This window comes from Tasmannia lanceolata, unplaced genomic scaffold, assembly GCF_043159265.1.
Source record: "Tasmannia lanceolata isolate RefF3 unplaced genomic scaffold, GAP_Taslan_0.1 ptg000007l, whole genome shotgun sequence".
NCBI lineage: Eukaryota > Viridiplantae > Streptophyta > Magnoliopsida > Canellales > Winteraceae > Tasmannia > Tasmannia lanceolata.
This window is the reverse complement of record NW_027518684.1, coordinates 251252-270803: the sequence shown is the minus strand read 5'-3', so window position 1 is coordinate 270803 and position 19552 is coordinate 251252. Positions and strand designations below refer to the sequence as shown.

The 19552-nt window shown below is 40.9% G+C and overlaps 1 protein-coding gene and 1 non-coding gene across 3 annotated transcripts in view; one reads left to right on the top strand and one right to left on the bottom strand.

The window, feature by feature from the left end:
- The window catches only part of LOC143881309 (uncharacterized), a 26291-nt gene extending 6739 nt beyond the window's left edge, over positions 1-19552 (bottom strand). The window contains exons 1-3 of one of the 2 annotated variants that reach the window (XM_077384302.1): positions 10386-19552; positions 10216-10294; positions 10071-10127 (exon numbers count right to left, since the gene is read on the bottom strand). In XM_077384302.1, the coding sequence (XP_077240417.1) occupies positions 10071-10127; positions 10216-10294 (136 nt within the window). In that variant the 5' untranslated portion in view covers positions 10386-19552. Of the gene's footprint in view, positions 1-10070; positions 10128-10215 lie in introns of both variants that reach the window. The other variant, XM_077384301.1, reaches the window with a different exon arrangement.
- TRNAQ-UUG (transfer RNA glutamine (anticodon UUG)) lies at positions 10546-10617 on the top strand. Its single transcript has one exon. It is a non-coding gene; the product is annotated as a tRNA-Gln (tRNA).

Here is a 19552-nt window from a genome sequence, read left to right as displayed (position 1 = left end):
AGGGAAAATTATCATTGAAAAAAAAAAAAACAATGGAAAATGAGGGTGTGCGGGCAAGGCTTCTCGCCAAAATAATCGGGAGGAAATGGGATAATGAGAATCTTCCAAAGGTCCTTTGGAAAATAGAAATGGGCAGAATTGGGCCAATTGCTGAACTTCATTTTAGAGATTTTCGGGCTTTCTCAATTCGCTAACCTCACGTGAAAGAATGAGGGCAAATAGGATTGAGCCTCTAGCTCGATGGTCAAGACTTTGTTCTTCAACCTGGAGGTCGAAGTTTCAATCCAGCTTTCGTACCCAAAATTAATGAGGGCGGAGAATAGTTGCCGAACAGCACCCTACTTTTCCAACTTTTTGTTAAATTCTCAAATTTTTATTCGTTAAATTATTTTTTTTCCAAGGAAAAAATCCATAAGATTTTCACTTGCATCCAAATGCTCCTCAAGGATGAACAGAACACTAGAATATGGAGTTTACTATTTAGTCATTTCAAACAAGGATAAATCTTGGAAAATGATATATTCACCCACCCTTGTAGTGTAAACAGAGTATGTAAAACTACTTTGAGTTGCGCGATCAAGTCATAAGCATGTGATTGAACAGATTAAACACGAGAAGAGATCCGGCATACATACCTCCTTGTATGGCTTTTAGTCCTTAGCAGAAACGTGGCGTTCGATCCCAAGATGATATCGCTTGTCTGTAAATGAAGAATGTTATGGGCGGTCTTCTACTCTTTCCACTTCCTCATGTGTATTCTAATGGGGAAAAATACAACCTTATGTGTGAGAGTAGGGACCAATCCCGTATTTATAATAACATAAAGGAAACCCTAGAGCCGACCCATTACGGACTCTTGTTCCTCAAATAAGCCCACAAGCCTTGTTGGGCTTACAACGGGCCCACACATTATTAACCCATTACCATACCCCTTCCAACGCGATCTCATGTGGCTAAGGTGCTCCCGGCTCAAACCTTATTGATCACTAACCGTATATGAGCCGATCTAAATTACTCTTTACCATAATCAAACATTCTCTACAATCCAGTTTTACAAAAGCTAAAATATGTACTATGCAAGTCCTTAAAAAATCTTACATTCTCCCACTTGGATTGCATAGGACATTGATAGAAAACTTTGCCGTCAAAACCTTTGGTTTGAAAACTTAATTCAAAACATTTAGTTACTTTGCCTTAATCAAACAAAGCTACTAATACCCAATCATGAAGGTCGTTACATCATATCACGACATAGTACCGTACATGTCAAAGTACTAGCAATTTCATTGATACAGGCTAAATGGTATGGCTGTGTGGTATGAAAATTACATGTAAATGTGATCTTTCATGCCTATTTCCAAATTGATCCAAACTTTATGTCCATTACCGGACCCTTATGCTTCAACAAGCGAAGCTTGTCCATTGCCGGACCCTTATGCTTCAACAAGCGAAGCTTGTCCATTGCCGGACCCTTATGCTTCAACAAGCGAAGCTTGTCCATTGCCGGACCCTTATGCTTCAACAAGCAAAGCTTGTCCATTACCGGACCTTTATGCTTCAACAAGTGAAGCTCTTAAGACGGGCAATCTTGATGTCTTAAGTACCTTTATACTTTACTCATAGGTGAGAAACCTTTATACCATATGAGCAAAGCCTGTCCTACTTAAAGCTTAAGTCTTTAAGTATCAAACCTTCCATGAGGCAACACCTCCCATGAGGCGTAGCAATATATAATTAATTATGTGCGCACAAAAAATGGCAATAGCAACCATAATAACATTCTCGAGAACATATCACCTTTATTCATATAAAGCACCCGCAAACAATAAAACCATATAGTTCTACCAAACCAAGAAAATTCCACTAACCAAAATATCAAATTATAAAATAACCCCATAGGGTAACATGCCCATTAAAACATGTATGGCAATCCTTATGTTAGTGGGTAAGCAGTTATGATATGGCTCATCTTGCCATAACATACATACTGAGGTCGAACACATATCATCTAGACAACCAGCAAAAACTGCATCCGCATGGCTAATCACCTCAAGGTGATTTGACAGACTGTATGTGAGCATAATGTCATTAATCCTCTGCAAATAACGCATAACCTTTTATTGCTGATGTCCAGTGATCCCTGCCAGGATCACTCTACCATCTACCTAGTACATTGATCGCAAAAGCGATATTTGGATGAGCATACAACTGTACATACATCAAATTTCCTACGCTTGACGAGTAAGAAATTTTCTTCTGCATTTAATTTCTTTAGACAATTTCTGGGGTATTATGGTCTGGTGAACATATCACCCTTATAAAATTGTACTAGCCCTTAGAGAACAAGCATGTAGGCTAAATCATAAAAGAACCTGATTGATGTACACACTCTACGACTAGTTAGGTATGCCACGATGAATCTATATGCCAAACAAAAGATGTCTCAACTAGACCTTTCATAACCTTTCATATGAAAAAGACTGGAAATATCAATTTTGTCTCACACAAGAGACCGATATCAGCGATATCAACATTAAAACCAGGAAAATAAACCTGCTCCCACTGATCTTCAGTTAGATGCAATTGCAATTTCTTCAAATCCGAAAGAGGTAACAACCTCATCAAACATTAAGTATCATTATGTGGAATCCTATTTAATCCCATGAATAAACTTCTTTAGTTTGCACACCAAGTGCCCTTACTCACTTGGAAAACTTATGACCACATTATATATGTCTCTAGCCACTCAGAAGAGTTAGGAATTTCAACATGATCTATTCTTCATGAACAACTAGAGAATCCTTATGACCGGGCTACTCAGTGAGAATTACATTCTACTTGAGCAACAATATTAGGCCAAACTATAGGCATGAGAACACACTTTTCCTCAAAAACTATCTTTCGAGGCTCAGAACTCCCACTGATCTTACCACTTTCTAAAACACTGAATGATAAGTCTGTATAAACTTTTAGAGACAACTAAATGCACCTCGAGGTGCAGCCGAGGAACTGGGGGAACAAAACCAATGAATGACAAAAGAGAAAAGACCAGAGAATCGCCATACACGTAGATTGCGATTCGACAACTCTCCCGGAGCACGGTCGGCGAATCATTATCGAGATACCCAATTAAGTGACAAGTGACGGTTCTAGAATCCAGTTTTTTTTTTTTTTTACTTTGCGGACTATAAGGCCTCGCGTCATCTACACATACCAAAACGTGCATAAGGAAGACACTTAACTAGAAAACTAGAAGAAATCTAAAATCTCCTACTAATTTAACTTTTGATTATATCCTATGCCCCTCCCACCTTTAGAGGCACCTGCGACTTCCAGACGATGGCACGACGTCTAGCCTTTTTGTTTCCGTCAGCAATGGCAGAGAACAATGATCTCACAATGAAGATACCATCGGGATCAGGTTCCCAAATTCTATCGTCCAGAGCGAACGATGAGCAATAGTGCGCTTCCAGTAACTCGGTCATAGAGGCAAAATTATCAATTTCATCTTCCTTGAGGTTCCTACGCAACCTGATGTCCCAGAATCCCCTCCCCAGTTCGCCATCCCTGATCAAGTACTCCGGAATTTTCGCCTCACCATTGATGGCTAGCCTATACAAGTCCGGATATTTGGAAGATAGAGGCATATCCCCTTAGCCATACATCCCTTTACCCGCTGAAAATCTGATAAAAGGTTCAAACATGTTTCGCACCGAACAGATTGATCTCCAAGCTTCGGATCCCCTACCACTAGATGGGCTTCTTGCATTCCAATCACCCCAGTCAGTGCCATATTTATCCCCTATAATTATGTGCCATAATGTCTTTTTTTTTCTCGCCATAATGCCATAGCCATTTAGCCAAAAGCGACTTGTTTCTTAATTTGAATGCCCAGCCACCACGCTTCTTGGATCGAGACACTTTCTTCCATCTGATTAGGTGTTTTAATTTCTTGTTTTTATCATTTTCCTCCGATAGGAAATCCCTCAGCAGCTTCTCAATTCTTTGAGCAGTTTTTGCCAGAATCTTGAATAGAGACATAAAGTAGACCGGCGTATTTGCTAATGAGGCCTTTATCAGTGTGATTCGGCCTCCGAAGGAAATGTATTTCTTTTTCCAAGAGGCCAATTTTCTTTCTATTCTTTCCACTACTGGGTCCCATTGAGATGCTTTTGGTACTCCATAACCTAGTGGTAGCCCAAGATAAGAAAACGGGAGATTCACCACTCTGCATCCGATAATATTGGCTTAATTCGATACGATTGTGTGTTCAACGTTAACTCCAGCTAGGCCACTTTTTGAGAAATTAATCTTCAGTACAGATGTAATTTCAAACCATCTGAAAACTCCTCTTAAGTTTTTTACCGATGAGATATCCTCCTCAAGAAACATAAAGAGTAACATGAGCGAATTGGAGATGGGTTACCGAAATGGAATTGCGACTAGGCTTCAGGCCCTTAAGGAGACCTTTTGATTAGCTGTTAATAGCATTTTAAGGGTTCCAATAACTAATTAGAACAGTGTAAAATGAAAGAGTTCCATTAGTAAAACATGGGAATGCAAACATCATTTCTAAAAAAATGCCACAGATTGACAGTACGTGGCTTATAATTATTACAGAAAATATGCAATGTGGGAGAATATCACATTCCAATGATTCCTGTCAGGGGAAACTCACAACCTCGTGTTACAGGGAAAACTTTAAAAAATGGAAAAATTAATATAGAGCAGAATTGTCATTTAAAATCGGTTAAGGATGGGCATCCGAACTTGCTAATCCAATTATAGTTTGAAGAACATGATGTTTTACTTAAAAAAAATCTGGGAGATTCCATCATAAAAATGACTATATACTCAATGTTTCAATACATGTGCACACAATTCTGCCAATCACTCATAATGCTCATGCTTCAAACAACAAAAGATGTATAGATTTTAAGAAGGGAGTTAAACGCGGAAGATCAACAGAACATGGACATTTAGTAAAAAACAAGAGTTCAATGGTGTTAGCTAGTGAAATTAAAAATTGGTGGCATGTAAGAACTAAAAATATATAGAAGTTAGATGCTAAATTCAAGTGAAACGTAGAAGGTAGAAGCAAATGAAAGACCATAACACCTGAGGATTGAGAAGGTTGGTGGAAGTTACGGACCCAATTATGGATTTGTTCAGGCCTTTGAGGTTTCGATATTTAAATGAAACAATTCCATCTGGCTGAATTGAAGCCTCAAAAAGAAAGACATTATCTTCACAGGCAATTCCACAAACACTTGGCATGCTTATTAAATATCCTCCAAAGAAACAGAGAGACATGAATGAGGGAGCCTGTAGTAGATACATTCTGCAGACCCTAATGCTCCGTTTGGTTGCTCGGGATGGCTCGGAAAGTAGTGGAATATGAATTCAAAGGTAGTCAAACGGGAGGAGACAAGCATTTTGATTTGTCTAGAATTACCCTGGAGAATAGTGGAGCAGTGTTTGGTTGCACGGCGTATCCTCGGAAAGTATGAGAATAAGTAGGGGTGTCATTACCAATATAAGGATAGAGGGAAGAGAGAGAGAGAAAGAGCATCATTCCCTAGAAAATTCAACCAAAATTTTTTAGTCTTGGAAGGATTTGCTTTTAGAGGGGACAAGGAATCCACATCATCACACAAATAATTATTACATGGGAGAAATCCAAGGGAGTCCAATGCTATTTTGGCAATCAAACATGGAATGGCATGCCAAATCCCAACCAAATTCCGACGGCTGCCAAGCTTTTGTGCAACCAAACGAAGCATAAGGAAATGTAAAAATCAAGAGCCTGGATGAGGGAGCTTCTTTGTGATCCATTTACTGTAATAATATCAAGAGCTACAATTAAGAGAAGGGAGAGAGTAGATACATGCAGACCCTAAGGAATGATCACAAAGAGGGTATAAATGTAAAAAATAAATTAAAGTTTACCTATGGAAATATTCTGCTTCCACCTCTTCTTCTCCTTGATGAGTCGATCGAGAGAGATTCCTTCTTCTTTAATACAGTAAATGGATCAAATAAAAAACTTCATCAGTTGGATGGGTTTGGAGAGAGAGATTAGAATCGAATACAACTGAGGGGCTGTTCTATTGCAAATGAAGGGGAAAATGAAGGGGTTTTCTGGGTTTCAAGCAGGGAGTTTCATCGAGGGAGAAGAAGAAGAAGAATCTAAAATGAACTTTAAATCAAAGGATTAAATAAAAAAGAAATTTCTGAAAAGGAAGAAGAAGAAGAGCAAGAAGAAGTAGTAATTATACGAAACAAATTTTTGAAGCAGAAGGAGAAGAAGAGCAAGAGAAGTACATACCACTTTCAATCTCTCTATGTGTTGCAGCCTCAGAAAGCGAGAGATGGGGAAAACCCCAAAATTGACAAGGATGATAGATTACTGGAGTCTTTTTACTACAGCAGATTTGCAGGAAAAAACCCTGATTCGAAAGGAGGATGGACGGCTCCAAAGAACCCCAACTTGGAAAGGATCATAGATGGTTGTAGTTTTTTTTTTCCAGGGCGGTACTGTGGAGAGAGAGAGAGAGAGAGAGAGAGAGAGAGAGAGAGATTCGCCAATAATATGTGTAGCAGCAAGCAAGGCATTCTGCTGCAACTGATCGGCCACGAAAACACCACACAGAGACTAATCCCTTGATGTTATCCTTGCTGGATCATTACAAGGTAGCATTTGACAAACCCAAGGGCTTACGTCCGGAACAATCCCAGGACCACAAAATAGTCCTGCACACCAACAGCAACCTAGTCCCGGTCAGACCCTACCGATACGCGCACTGCCAGAAGAATGAGATAGAGCTTATAGTCCGCAATATGCTCAAAGAAGGATTGATCCAGCCCAGCCAAAGTGCCTACTCTTCTCCGGTCCTGCTTGTGAAAAAGGGTAATGGAAGTTAGAGATTTTGTGTAGAGTACCGAGCACTTAACCGAGAAACGGTTAAAGATAAGTATCCTATACCTATCATTGATGAACTTCTAGATGAATTGCAAGGTGCTGGCTGGTTTTCCACGCTGGATTTACAGTCGGGATACCACCAAATTCATGTGCACCCCTCCGATGTGCATAAAACCGCTTTTAGAACACATGAGGGGCATTACGAATTCTTGGTGATGCCCTTTCGGCTCACCAATGCTCCCTCTACTTTTCAATGTCTTATGAACAACATATTCCGACCGTACCTCCGAAAATCAATATTCGTTTTCTTCGATGATATTTTAGTTAACAGTAAAACATATGAAGACCATTTACAGCACCTTCATTTAGCCCTGGATTTACTGTATAAACATCAATTGTTTGCTAAATGGTCCAAATGCAGGTTCGGTCGAACAACCATTGACTATTTGGGCCATGTAATTTCAGCCGTTTGCTAAATGGTCCAAATGCAGGTTCGGTCCAACAACCATTGAATATTTGGGCCATGTAATTTCAGCCGAAGGAGTGAGGCCAGATCCAGAAAAAATCAAATGTATACAGTCTTGGCCCAAGCCCATGACAGCGAAGGCGTTGAGAGGGTTCCTTGGATGTACCGGGCACTATGGGAATTTTATTGGGAATTATGGAGCCATAGCAGGCCCGTTGCACACCAAGCTTAGGAAAGATGGCTTTAAATGGACAAGTGAAGCTGAACATGCACTTCAGGCCCTCAAGCTAGCCATGACCTCTACTCCAGTTTTGACCCTCCCCAACTTCGAAAAAAACTTCTTAATTAAATGTGATGCTTCCAGTTGCAGAATAGGTGGAGTACTTATGCAAGAGGAGAAACCGTTGGCATTCTTTAGTCAAACACTGAAGGGAAAAAGTTTACTTTTGTCCACCTACGAGAGACAGCTGCTAGCCATTGTTCTATGCATTAAAAAATGGCGGCATTATCTAGTTGGTCTACATTTCGTTATAAGAACAGACCAACACAGCTTGAAATTTCTGCTGGAACAACGCATTGCCACTCCTGCGCAAGAGCAATGGCTGCTCAAGTTGATGGGATACACTTATGATGTAATCTACAAGCGGGAGCAGCAGAACACTGCTGTGGATGCACTTTCAAGAAGGGAAGAAGAGGCTCGTCATTTCTTCAGCCATACCCCTTTGGCACGAACGGATCAAGGCAGAATATGACACTGATGACTTCCTCAAAAACAAGTTAAAAATGTGGCAAGAAGGAGCTCTCAAAGATGGAAAATACAGTCTTCATAATGGATTGTTATGTTACAAGGGCAGAATTCTCCTCGGGCACAACTCAGGCCTTATAAAGGACCTCCTAACGGACTTTCATGAGTCGCCATCTGCAGGGCATTCTGGATATCGTCCCACATTAAAGAGGATTAGATCAGTCTTCTATTGGCCACATATGCGCTCCGCTGTTCGGCGATTTGTTAGAGAATGTGATGCCTGCCAACAGGTTAAAAATGAAAAAACTTCTCCTGCTGGGTTACAAAAACCATTGGCCATACCCGAACGCATTTGGGAGGACATCTCCATGGACTTTACTGAAGGACTGCCATTGTCTCAGGGTAAGAGTGTCATCTTCGTAGTGGTCGACCGTCTCTCAAAGTATGGTCACTTCGTTCCCATGCAACACCCTTATACAGCATCATCAGTTGCTCACTATTTGTTGAGAATGTGGTTAAACTACACGGAATGCCACACTCCATTGTGAGTGATAGAGGGGCCACCTTCACTAGCATATTTTGGCAAGAGCTGTTTCGTCTGCAAGGGACAAAACTCAACATGAGCACTGACTATCATCCTCAATCAGATGGGTAGACAGAGGTTGTTAACAGATGTCTCAAGAATTATTTAAGGTGCTTCACCGGGAGTAAAGTGGATTCCGCAGGCTGACTGGTGGTACATCACATCACACCACTCCATCATCAAGATGAGTCCGTTTGAAGCCCTTTACGGATTGACCCCTCCCTCCCTTACAGCATATGTTCCAGGAACCATGAAGGTTCACTCAGTGGACCAACTTTCGAAGGAAAGAGAGAGTTATCTCACTCCTTAAGGACCACCTTCGAGCAGCTCTGGAAAGGATGAAGAAACAGGCCGATAAGTGACACTTTCAAGTTGGAGATTGGGCTTACTTAAGATTACAGCCATATAGACAAATATCACCTGCAGCCCGAAAAATTGGAAACTTGCACCTCACTATTATGGGCCCTTAAGTTGTCAAAAAAAATGGGGCCAGTAGCATATAAATTGGATTACCCGCGTGTCGTGAATCCACCCTGTCTTTCACGTCTCACTGCTCAAAGCCAAACTTGGTTCAACAATCCAGCCCATTCAGGAGCAGCCCATGGTGAAAGACGATGGAACTCTTCAGCCACCTCCTCAATTTGTACTTGATCGACGCATAGTTCAGCGAGGAAATCATGCAGCCACGGAGATACTAGTCCAATGGGAGGGTTCGAATGAAGAAGATGATACATGGGAAGGGTTTGACAACATTGCTAAACGATTTCCCAATCTGAACCTTGTGGACAAGGTTCGAAACCGAGGAGGGTGGAAATGTTACGTGCGCTTCCAAGGCACGATCAAGCTATTAGTAGTCTGTTATCAGCAGCCACGAGTCATGCATCTATAGGGGTTGTTATTGGTTCTGTTAGTAGTAGTCAGACGCTGTTACAAATGAAATGTAATCATTATCTATATGTAGATCAGCAGCCCTATGAATGAAAGGGGATTTTACCCCTTTTCCCCTCTTAATTTCCATTTTTTTCTTCTCTTTCAAGCTAGACCACCACGTATCATTTGTTTGTAACTGAATGAAGAATTGTATACCAAATTGTGTTTTTGCACAGAAAGGAGGACGGAGAGGCTGATCAATCACGTCGGGAACCGATTGGGGTTGGTAACACTGAGACACTATAACACATCCAATCTCTGCCTGTTATAGCTATTTAGGGAAAATTGGGGATGATAAAGGTAGATACTGATGCATATCAATGTCATGATCCACTAATGCTAACATTGAACCAGAGAAAATAAGAATTGCAATAAAATTTGACAAATATAGGGCTGAGAGAGAGAGAGAGAGAGAGAGAGTTACTTGAGTTATCCTCCACATCTTCGGTCCAGGTTGCAACTTCAGGTGGTAAAGGAACATCTGTAAAATATATAGAACGGAATAGACTCAGAAATAATCAGTCGAGAAAATGCTGTATATTAAAAGCAAGAGGAAGGTAGGAGGATACCATCATCGGGAAGGGTGTCTCTCATCCATTCCTCCTCAACAATATCTAATAGAATTCCCATGCTAACAACATCTCCCATCTTTATTTAGGTTACCAACACAAACATATTAATACAAGTAACCATTGGAATTGGAACTCGTAAACCCTAAAAAGATATCAAACCAACATACCTCAAAGACTTGCTGTTCAGACCCGAACCAAGGGGCAAAAATATGGGTGGACTTGTAGAGGCGGGCGAGGCGAGGCGAGGTGGGAAATAAGAGTTCGAGCAAAATCCAAAATTTCAACTTTATTTAAATATAATTTGTTTTACAATTAACAATCGTAACCGGTTCTATGGTGTAGTGGTTAGCACTCTGGACTTTGAATCCAGCGACCTGGGTTCGACTCCCGGTAGGACCTCTTTTTTTTTTTTTAAATATCTTTTGGACCAAGGCCATCCATCCATGTATTTGATTGCAAGAATTCTTTTGACATAAGTACAACAGCCCCTATTTAGCCATTGATACACTGACAGGGGGGTGTTCCTGGTGATCAAAAGGGGCGGATATATCATTTCCCTTCTTTTTTTTGTTGTTGTTGTTGGAAGTAAGTTGGCGGAGCACTGTCTGCTCTAATATTTGTGTTAAGTTCGTAAGTTTGGTGTATGTGCTCTTGTTTTTGTTTCTTCTTTCCATACTTTACTCCCTGCAACAGTTACATTGCCTAATGCTCAGCACCCACCATTATTAATCTTCATTTTCTTTTTGTTTACTACTTAGCACTGAATTCGGAGATTGGTAACGAGGGGAGATGGGAGGCTGAGATGGCATCTGAATTGGGCTATCCCTACTAGGCATTTATCCATCGACTGCGGATCTGGACCATGTAATGGGCCGTTTGGCCACATGGTCCTACATATCTAAATTGGGGTAATTCAGAATTCTAATGGTAAAATCCATATCCACTCATGTATGCCAAAGTGGTAGTATTGAATCTTACCAAGTTAGTCGAATTTGATGCAAGCATACCACAACAGGTCGCTTGTATACCTTTTCCTCCTATTTAAATCTCTTTTACAATTGTGAGAGTTTCAAAATTTATCGGACCTGGAAATCTCCACGGATCTTTCAATTGTGTCATGATCCAATCCAATCCAATCCAATCATTTCCAACGGATCTTTCAATTACATCCAGACCCATACCAATTGGGCTGGATCTTGAGGAGCAGTGTATGATATTGATAATGCACAGCGCTCTCAAGTAAGAGCTAATCTAGCGACAATCACCAACATCAGATAATCCAAACCCTTTAATTTGCAGTTGTGGTAGATTGTTCATTTTATCTTCTCAACTGTTCATTTTTTTAGTTTCTTTCACTCTCTGCAATGGTAGGAGAGGAAAACCAGTAATCAAGGCTGCATTCTACAGCTCACCTCAACTCAACTCAACTCAACAAACCCTATGTCCCAAACTATTTGGGGTCGGCTAAATGAATCCTTTCGAAAAATTTCATGAAGAATGTGAAAGGAATCTGTCCGGCTCTAATCCTGGCTCTAGTTGGGTTTTTCTACGTGGATAATTTTCTTCCATTCTATGTGTCCTAAACTAGTTGGGATCTTCTATAATTAACCGCACGTCGTTGTAACAGATGATACTTTGCTGTTTCTTCCGCAATGAGGAAGTCTGTGAGAACCAGTCAGTCTCACCCATCGAAGTAAAACAGAGGTAAAAATAAACCTTTTGATAATCAAGGTGCTGAATGAGTGATATTTAAATCTTGGGAGGGAGAATAGAATAGTTCTTCAGACAGCACCTTGACAGAATAAGTAGAACTGATATTTTGATTCCTCAACTGGCATCAAAGAATATTTATTTGGCATCTGCAATTATATTAGACATCAATGCATAAGGGGACTTTGACACAAAATACATCTAGAGACATGGGCATCGATATCACCCTCTTTGGCAGGCTCAATTTCCATGCATGCATGATTGCGAAATTGAGCCGTGAAATAACCATGGCACACCTGGTAAAATTATATTTCCTTGAGAAAGCAATATATTTGATGCACAATCCAACAAAAGTATTGGCCCCTTTATATATTAAAGAAATAACACGTCTTGGTTAAATTTATTTCTCGAATTATATCCCATGTATGCTCCTGTACTGTGCCCCTTTTTATTACAGCACACGGACAAGCAGTCCCCATAATGAGTACAAACAATAAATTAAGTAAAAATACAACTGAATCTAACCAGTCCCCCAAACACATAAAATACAGCCCACACACACACACACACAACAAGTGGAACAGTTTCACCTATAGCTAATCTTCCTCTGTCAATTCCTTGGTTTGCCAACTGATCCACTAACTCATTACATGAATGATATCGGTACAAAACAGAAGAAAGCCTACACGAGCAATCACCGGAGCCAAACCTCTACCTTTCACAGGTATTGTTCTTTTTTCTTACCGTTGTCTGCACAAAAGCCAATATTCGAGGAGGAACAAGAGATTCCTTCCTATTTTTGCAATCAGGGATCTACCTTCTCCATTGAGCACCTGAAAAAAGGAACGAGAATGAAAGGATCCATGCACATCCGATATCCAAACTCCTTTGTCCGGGACACGACAAGGTAGAGGTTACGAAGGCTACCTAGAAGGTTTGAAAGGTCATAAATTTCATTTTGTTTAAGGTTTCGCCTAAAGCTTAATGTTCTAAAATATAGACTCACCTCCCTCTAAAGGTAGTCACAAACTCTCAACCCTCTAATGGTAGTTAAGGTGTACCTTCCAAAAAAATGGTAGTTAAGGTGTATAGACTTGCAAAGGTATGGCACAAAAGAGACTCACCAAACCATGTATCCTCAAAATCTAGAACTCTCCTCCGTTCCCACCCTTATTCTAACTCTGGACTTCAAAAAGGGCCGTGACACAAAGATGGACTGCCATACTCCAAGTCCAGTATTAACATTCAGGTCTTATTGAATGAGTCACCCATTAGCCTTATAGTCCATGAGTTCGGACTGTTGCATGTCCACCTGAAGGGTTTTAGTTCAGCAAAAAGTAGGTCCCATATCAGGAAGTGGGCTTACAAATGCAAGGTAAAAAACCATCACTTCTTAATCACAGGAGAATACCTCTGCAACCTCTGGATACAACCATCAAACTCTAGCTTAGTAATGTCACCTAGAGGTGGAACAATGGAACCTAACAAATTAGAGGCCTTGAAGTCAGTAAGGAATCTCTGCACGGATACATCTGGCCAATCACTATGACAAATGTAAAAAAAACACTCGAAACAAGTTACAGTAGATGCCCTCCCTCGCCTCCAATTTGACATAACAAACAAAATAAACTAGGTACCTTGTCAAGGTCAAAAGATTTATCTCGTGCCAAAGTCCACATAGGATGGTGAAGAAACAAATGGTTCGCTTTGACTTTGACTCCTCACTGCTACACCAGGAAATCTTTAAATTTGTCTGAAGAACTGACCAACAATGCTAAATGTAGCACCCATCTCCAACTATGAAACCGTCTCACTCTACTCCTTCCGTTGGCAAAATATCCGCCACTCATTTGCAGATCTTAGCTTATTTCAATCCGATGGAGCTACCCTACGACATAAGTCTATATGTATGACAATCTCCTCTCCTCTAGCCTCTAAGGTCCAAAAAAGACCATTTGTGCTCATGAAATGACATTGGAGGAATCACTTTCGATCAATAGATTTCCATGCATTGTTAATGTGAAAAACCCAAGGCCACAAAGGAAAGTATGCGCTTCCACTTAATTTCATTCCTGGCGGGACCAATGTCACAGTGGTCTCTTAAGTTAACGCACACCCCACTCCAAATCGTCCTGGTTTACTTCTTGAACTCTCATCATAATTTAGTTTTATTCATCACGCTTGCGGCCGTGCCTCCCAACGAGGATTTGGAGTTAAAAATGGGACTCTTTCCTAAACGATTGTCCTTCAACTCCTTAATATTTCTTGGGTTAGCAGTGGGATCATTGCCTTGTTATTCCTTGATCAATGGATTAAATCTATCTTCATCTCCACTATTACTCTTCCCATAGGTCTTTTGTGATCATTGGAAATCCCTGTGTTCTTTCCTTCAAAATGTGCCAGACCATTAAAAACATAACAAGGCATCAAAGGATTTTTCCGATGCTACCGAAGAGCCCCCTTCCCTAGTTGAGGATGACACACCATTAACAAACTTCGAGTAAGAGAGCACCACCGTGAGAATCCTGCTGTTGGTAACCATTGTAAATGAACAAGACAATGCTTGGGCCCAATACTACTGGGGTCTAACACAGTTCCTTACTGAGAAAAAACACTTCTCCCTAAGCTAACCTTGCACATGAACCAAAGTTAAAAACAACTAAGGCCTCAAAGTGTTCCCAATCCCAAACAGCGTTGCTTTATACCCTCCTAATCGATATATAATTTTTGTTTTGAAAGATGACTTTTATTATATGAAACAGGGAAGGGGACAAGTCGTTCCCACCCACTATAATTACAAGGCCAAAACGGCTAACATCATTCGAACATATTAACCAGTAAAAAGCTTACAATAAGGCATGTTCTATCCTTGTGCAACATTAACAACCATTGATTCCAACAGGACACCGTCTTTCGCTAGCCGATCAGCCATCTCATTAGCTGACCTCCTTCTATGTTCAATGATGGGCTTGATTGCGCTAACCAGATCTTTGATCTCCGAGATTAGATTATGAATCCGCTAATCGATATATAAATCATTCATAGATTCTTGCAACAGCACAGCCCTGGTTAAGGCACTGCCTCATGAAGAGTTAAGACCTTGCTATATTCCAAGTCCAACTAAAATCCTACCAAGACATACTCAATCCCAGTATTCCATTCTCTTGCCAGCCTAAAAAGGAAAGAAAACATTTGAACAACAGCATTTGTCAAGCTAGAACTAAATAGAACCTCCGTCACTCACCTTGAACTTCATCTGTTCCATAAGCAGGTAGAACACTAAAACCACTCTCCACCCGACCATAAGCTTGAGTGCTCCACATTCCACCATAATAAGTTAAAATTGTGACCCATCGTACTATATTTTATGGGAGAGAAGATGAAGAAATTTGTTGTGACCATACCAACGTTCACTTCCTCAACAACACAACAATAAAAAAATTTGATCCCCAACCTCTACCATTAGGCTTATAAATCTTCTTTCAGGTAACTAAGTGGACAACCGTCTTATCTACTTCCCCATACCAGGGGAAATTCCTCCAAAATCTTTTTTAGATTGTCAGAGACAGTTTCCCACATCTTACAATTTGATGAGCAACATATATGGTGGACATGGAAATAAGAGACAGTTTACAAACAGTATGGGGATATATTTCTTTTGTGATTATCAAGGATAAGAGTGCTTCATCAGGCATCCAATCTTGCTCTCCAATGCCAAGAATAATAACATTAAGGTAGATAATCTCTTCATCCATGGAAGGTCCCAATCTGAATCAATCACATCCACCCTTCCAATCCTCGCTCCAACATTTCCACCAAAGAGAGGACTAGAAACAAGTTCCACTAAATGAATGATTAAGTTAGCAACCATCACAATTAGCTTGAAAGGAAGAGTTCAAGGATAATTTTCCATGTTATGTCCTCATATTTTATTAAAATCCTTAATGCGTGTCTTCTGTTAAGATTATTAGAATTCCCTTATAATTTCCATAAACATATAATCTAATAAATTATAAGAGAATTCCCTTATAATTCCCTAACAATTAATTCTCGAAAGTCTCAGTTAACAAAAAATAAGGTGACAAATACAAATGCACAATCCTACATGCTCCAACGGTTTTATGCGTGAAGGTAAGTTTTGTTTCAAGAGAAAGCATCCACAGTTGCAGAACTTGAATCTTCCGAAACGATTGCCACCTGCATATCTCATCAAGCAGGAGAGTCCTTCAGTTGTCAGGGGCAGATTTGCCTAGTAGGATCTCCTTGGGACACTCGTATATAAAGATCATTGTGAGCATGGTTACATGTGTTGTGTTCAGGTTCCTCTTATTCATGCCGCAAGCTTGACTGCAATGGTCATGTGCCATATCAAAAGTAATCTCACTTTCAAGATTATTAAGCACTTTGATCTGTCAAATAGCTTCTCTGGTTTCTCTTCCTTCCCTATTCTTGGGGTTCTCTGTTTGATGATTTTGGTCACAAGTAAAAATGTAAGCTAAGTACTGGGTACGATATTATTAATAGGAGTTACAGGAAACAGGAGCAGTGCAGCAAACAAAAACAGTAGAAATTTAGCAATTTTATAACCTGTGTTGGGAAAGTTGCCTTATTTCCCACAAGTGCACATGTGGTGGGAAGGCAGTAAGGCAAGGAAATAGAAAGTCTCTTCTTTTATGGATTTTTTTGGAAAACCTAGAGATTTAAATACTCTTTGAACGAGAAAGAGTTGGTTGCGGCAAGAAAGAGTGCGAGGGGGCAAGAGGTGTGTTCGGCTACCTCTTGGAGAGAGAGAGAGAGAGAGAGAGAGAGAGAGAGAGAGAGAGAGAAGTGGGGAACGAAGTGGGTTTTTCTTGGGTTCCTCTTAGAGCTTTCTCTTGGGGTTTTCTTCTTGGGTTTTCTCTTGGGCTACTCTCTTATACGTTCTTGGGTTGAGAAGCAAGGAAAGGGTTGCAGGTTTTGGGTTATATCCATTGTAATCCTTGCATATTGTTTTTCTGATAGTGGAAGATCGTGTTTCTCGCCCGTGGAGTAGGCCGAACCACATAAAATCTTGTTGGTGTTCATCTTGTGGCTTGATTTATTACTTTTAATTTTCCATTTAATTTGTGCATGGTCGAATTGATTTGCCTGGTGGATTTTTCTCAACAAGTGGTATCAGAGTCGTGGTTGGAGCGATCGTCGAGGCCGGGTGGAGTGATCGTGGGCGTTGTGGTTGGATCGCGGCTAGAGCGATCTTTGGGAGTAAAAAGATTGTCCAAGAAATATTCTCGTTCTAGGTGGAGCGCTACACCGTGAAGTGTGAAGTAATCTCAGATGGCAATAAAATCAAGTTCTACTCGGTTCAACATTGATAGATTTGACGGAAAGAGCAGTTTCACCCTATGGCAGATGAGGGTGAAGGACATCCTAGTTCAACAGGGATTGGCTAAGGCGTTGAAGGGAAAGGATGGAAAGCCGGAGAAGATGATGGATGCCGAATGGAAAGACATTTAGTCGAAGGCGGTCAGCACGATTCGGCTATGTCTGGCAGATAGAGTTATGTATAACGTTATGGAAGAAGAAAAGCGCCAAAATTATGGGAGAAGTTGGAAAAGCTTTACATGTCAAAAAGCTTAGCCAACAAGATGTATCTAAAGCAGCAATTGTACGGGCTGAAGATACAGGATGACGAGAATCTTCTGGAACACATCACGGTGTTCAACGGGCTTGTGGATCAACTCCACAAAGTTGATGAAAAGTTGAAGGAAGAAGACAATGCCCTTTTGCTTCTTACTTCACTTCCTGATTCGTATGACAACTTGGTGACGACTTTATTGTATGTCAAGTACACGATAAAGTTGGAGAAAGTTACGGCATCGAATGAGATGCGGAAGAAACCTGTTTTTGGTGGAAGTGAAGAGCATGGGTTGGTTGTTCATGGTGGGAATCAAAGAGAGAAGGTCGTCTGACAGGGGATTAGGAAAAGGCAGATCAAGATCCAGGGTCGGCGGAAAGGTCGTGCAATGTTACGGCTGGAAGGAATATGGCCACATCAAGCGGGATTGTCCAAAGCGAGCTGACCAGGTGGACAATGGTGCTATGAATACGGCGGTGGTAGTAACGGATGAGCAAGGTGAAGAGTTTGGAGACGTTCTCACAGCCTACACAGGTAATCACACGTCTCCTCATGGTGAGTGGATTTTAGATTCAGGGTGCTCTGTTCATGTATGCTCCATGAGGGAATATTTTGATACTTTCCAGGAGACAAGGGTTAGTGTAGTGTCCTTGGGTGACGAGTCTACTTGTGACGTCATGGGAGTTGGGACGGTGAAGATCAAGATGTTCGATGGAGTGGTTCGTACTTTGGGTGGTGTAGCGTATGTCCCAAAGATGCGAAGGAATCTAGTGTCACTTGACCGATTGGACCTCCGGGGTTGCAAGAAAATCATACGCGGTTGTATGATTCTGATGAAAGGAGAGAAGTGTGACGGTTTATATCGTCTAGTCGGGAACATGATTATTAGTGTTCCTAAGATCTCGATGGCTAGTTGGAAACAGGGTAATGATGTGAACACACATAGGGTTTCTTTCGCAGTTGGTACAGAGACAAGTTTCCAGGTTGCAGATGATGGTAAGAAGGTGACAGAACCTGCATTGGCGAGGATGGATCGAGATCCCTCTCTAGAGTTGACTAGGTGAGTTATCGGGTTGGCAGCTACACATGCGCATTGGCCGTGTTGATCAAATCAGAAGGAGTTAGAACCAGGATGATTCGAGGGGTATGTAGCTTGTATTTCAGAAGGCCAATGGTGGTTTGCGCCAATGGTGGACCAGTGGCGACATCAACGGAAAATCCTCAGGTGGTTGGGAAATAAGCCAAGGTGGAGATTGTTGGGAAAGTTGCCTTATTTCACACATGTGCACATGCGGTGGGAAGGCAGTAAGGCAAAGAAAATAGAAAGTCTTCTTTTATGGGTTTTTTGGAAAACCTAGAGATTTAAATACTCTTAACAACCATGATAATCTCCTAGAGATTTAAATACTCTTTGAACAAGAAAGAGTTGGTTGTGGCAAGAGAGGGTGCGGGAGGGCAAGAGGTGTGTTTGGCTACCTCTTGGAAAGAGAGAAGAGAGAGAAAGAAAGAGGGAGAGAGAAGGAGAAGAAGAAAGTGGGTTTTTCTTGGGTTCCTCTTGGAGCTTTGTCTTGGGGTTTTCTTCTTGGGTTTTCTCTTGGGTTACTCTCTTGTACGGTCTTGTCTTGGGTTGAGAAGCAAGGAAAGGGTTGTGGGTTTTGGGTTAAATCCATTGTAATCCTTGTATATTGTTTTTCTCGTAGTGTAAGATCATGTTTCTCGCCTGTGGAGTACGCTTGGCCCAAACTTGGTGTTCATCTTGTGGCTTGATTTATTACTTTCACTTTTCCGTTTAATTTGTGCACGGTCTGATTGATTTGCCCGGGGGATTTTTCTCAACAACCTGAAACATCTAAGAATTGCAAGATCCCCAAACGGAACGAATACTATAGTAGAATATCAATGAAACTATGGTCAAAACCATGTGCATGATCACTTGTAAAAGAAAAAAGTTTGAATCAATGAGAAGCAGTTAGACGCATATATCCACCAGCCTTCCTATCCAAATTTCAC